The sequence below is a fragment of the Otolemur garnettii genome, unplaced genomic scaffold, assembly GCF_000181295.1.
Source record: "Otolemur garnettii isolate 467f Iridium unplaced genomic scaffold, OtoGar3 scaffold00020, whole genome shotgun sequence".
NCBI classification, from domain to species: Eukaryota; Metazoa; Chordata; class Mammalia; order Primates; family Galagidae; genus Otolemur; species Otolemur garnettii.
In genome coordinates, this window is record NW_003852415.1 from 2,315,106 (window position 1) to 2,317,794 (window position 2,689).

The 2,689-nt window shown below is 41.3% G+C and overlaps 1 protein-coding gene across 1 annotated transcript in view; it reads left to right on the forward strand.

The window, feature by feature from the left end:
• The window catches only part of TTLL5 (tubulin tyrosine ligase like 5), a 308,822-nt gene that overhangs the window by 41,687 nt on the left and 264,446 nt on the right, over positions 1-2,689 (forward strand). The window contains exon 7 of the mRNA XM_023511518.1: positions 1,889-1,971. Within this exon, the coding sequence (XP_023367286.1) occupies positions 1,889-1,971 (83 nt within the window). The remainder of the gene's footprint in view (positions 1-1,888; positions 1,972-2,689) is intronic.

Below are 2,689 nucleotides of genomic sequence, written 5' to 3' on the forward strand. Positions count from 1 at the left end.
CCTCCCAAGTAGCTGGGACCACAGGCGCCCGCCACAACGCCCAGCTATTTTTTGGTTGCAGCCATCATTGTTGTTTGGTGGGTCCGGGCTGGGGATTCGAACCCGCCACCTTAGGTGTACGTGGCTGGCACCTTAGCCGGTTGAGCTATAGGCGCCGAGCCAGTTAATAGCTACTTTCAAGCTACAGTGGCAGAATTGGGTAGTTGCAACAAAGGTTGCATGACCCACAAAGCCTAAAATATTTATTATCTGGATTTTTACCAGAAAACTTTGCTGACCTCTTATATACATGCATTATAATGTATTTAATCTTTTGGTATTATAATACAGCATTGAATAATCTTGTACATGAAACATTTCACATGTATGAATAGGATTAGAGGATACAGTTCTGGAAGTAGAATTGCTTGTAGAGTTTTAAATTTTGTGTGGTATGTTAAATTTTTCTAATTCTGTTAATTCTGCATCAAGGGAAAAGGCAGGAGAAGAAGGGTGAGAGTGGACAAAGACATCTCTTTTCCTCTCTTGGTAAAATGGTTTGTGGCACTGACAAAGTCAAGTTCCTGTTGGGAGCCCTTGAAGAGACTGTTTGGCTCTTGTGAGAGGGAGAGGAAAGAAAAAGAAGCAGTAGTTGCTGGCAAGTCCTGGAGGAGAGGAGCGGAGCCAAGCTTGTTCCTCCTGAAGGCATGCCTGGTGTAGACCCAGATGCAGGGGAGAGGGAAGTTTGTGTACTTATCTGGGGGAAGAAGGTAGGCAGATTAGCACACAGGTGGAACTACTTGCCTCTTAATAACTCAAACCAGAGAGACATCAACTATGATGCTTTATTAGGCATCAAGCTTTATTATTCTAAATGACATGGCACTAATATCCTGATGAATAGCAACCTAGGCAATTTGGAAAAGGGAAATCTTTGTGAGACCTACTCAGAAACATTTCTATTTACTTGGTTTATTTTCCCACATTTACCTATTCCTTCCTTGTCACTCTTCTTTCAGTGAAGAAAAATACCATGAAAAATTACATCTCTTACTTTTCATCTTCCATTTTTCCCCCTCCTACAATGAAAAAGAAACCAGTACTGCCACCTGAAGTATTTCATCTGTAGTGGAGGGGACAGGGTTGAGAGTAAGGACTAGTTAACCTCTCTCCTGTAGGGATGTGAGAACTCAGAGCCATTTGCTTCTCCCCAGACCCTTTATAATAAGCCTTTGGAAGTCTTAGTTTCAGTTGTCTGCTTTCTCTTCTCAGGATCCAAAGATCTTAAAGTATGAAGTGGAACCCGGGAAAGGTGCTGAGGCAAATTACACCTTTTAATCACTTGTAAATCATTGTCCTTCCTCTCTAATTGCACATTACTTGATTTAAGGACGTTTTTTTTTTCTTAAAAGCTCAAAGGAATTATTTAAGAGCTACGTATTGGGAGATGTAGCTTTTGATTTAACATTGTCACTGTTTTCTGGAGGTCCTTTAGTCAAAAGAGGCGAGAATTTCAAAGATTCTTAAAGGTTATTTGTGACAATAATAGACTCAAATCCAGATGTTTGCCTTATTTTGTTTTTATTTTCTCATTCAAGAAAGAGGGGAAATGGTGGGAGAGATAATTATGTAGGTAATTTTGCTATCCTCTGTTTTCCTCCTATCCCCCCTTTTTCTCCTCCTTCCTCTCTCCCTCTCCACCTTCCTACTCCCTCATCTTCCACCTCCTATTTTTTATTTTTTTATGGCTAGTCCAAAATACTAATTTTATCAGCTGCCCTCCACTTAGAAATTTGGAAGATTTGGGGGGGTCCCTGAGTAAATAACCGTTATTGAAAGTTAAGATAATAAATTCATGTTCATTCTTTCTCTGTTTCTTCCCTTTTTTATCTCCCCATATTTTGTGCAGATTCATATTCAAAGGACCGGGGACCTTGGATAGTAAAACCGGTGGCTTCTTCTAGGGGGCGGGGCGTCTACTTGATCAACAATGTAAGTATGCAGCAGATGTCATACTTTTCTTATGTGTTCTTTTCTCCCTCACCCTTTGTCCTAAATACTAACTAATATGGTTCCATTTCATTAAGAGCAGATGTATCCTTCTGAAATCTGCATTTAAAATTGAGTTAGGGTGGATATGAGTTGGCTGTTGTTCACCTTACTCGAAGGAAATTCTTTATTCTCCAACAGTTAATCCATAGCTTAAAAAGTCACTTGATCAGATTTTAGAGGAGGGCAGCCTTTTGTGTTAGTAGAAAAGAGGTACCTTTTCTGCTTTCAGCATATTGCCATATTAATCCTTAGCACTAAGCATTCATTGGTAGCATATATGTTTAGTTTCTACTGTGAGCAGAACTTTGCGTTCCTGCTCTTAAAGTTGTCAAGCAGGTTAACATTAATTTAGTATCATTGCTGCTGCTACTGCTGCCTCTACTGCCTTCCCCTTCCCTTTCCTTCTCTTACTCCTTTTCTTCTTTCTTCTCTTCATCTACATTCTCTTTTTCAAAAATCATCAGTTGGGCTTGGCGCCTGTGGCTCAAGCAGCTAAGGCGCTAGCCACATACACCTAAGGTGGCAGCTCCTGAATCCAGCCCGGGCCTGCCAAACAACGACGGCTGCAACCAAAAAATAGCCGGGCGTTATGGCGGGCGCCTATAGTCCCAGCTACTTGGGAGGCTGAGGCAGGAGACTTGCTTGAGCCCAGGAGTTG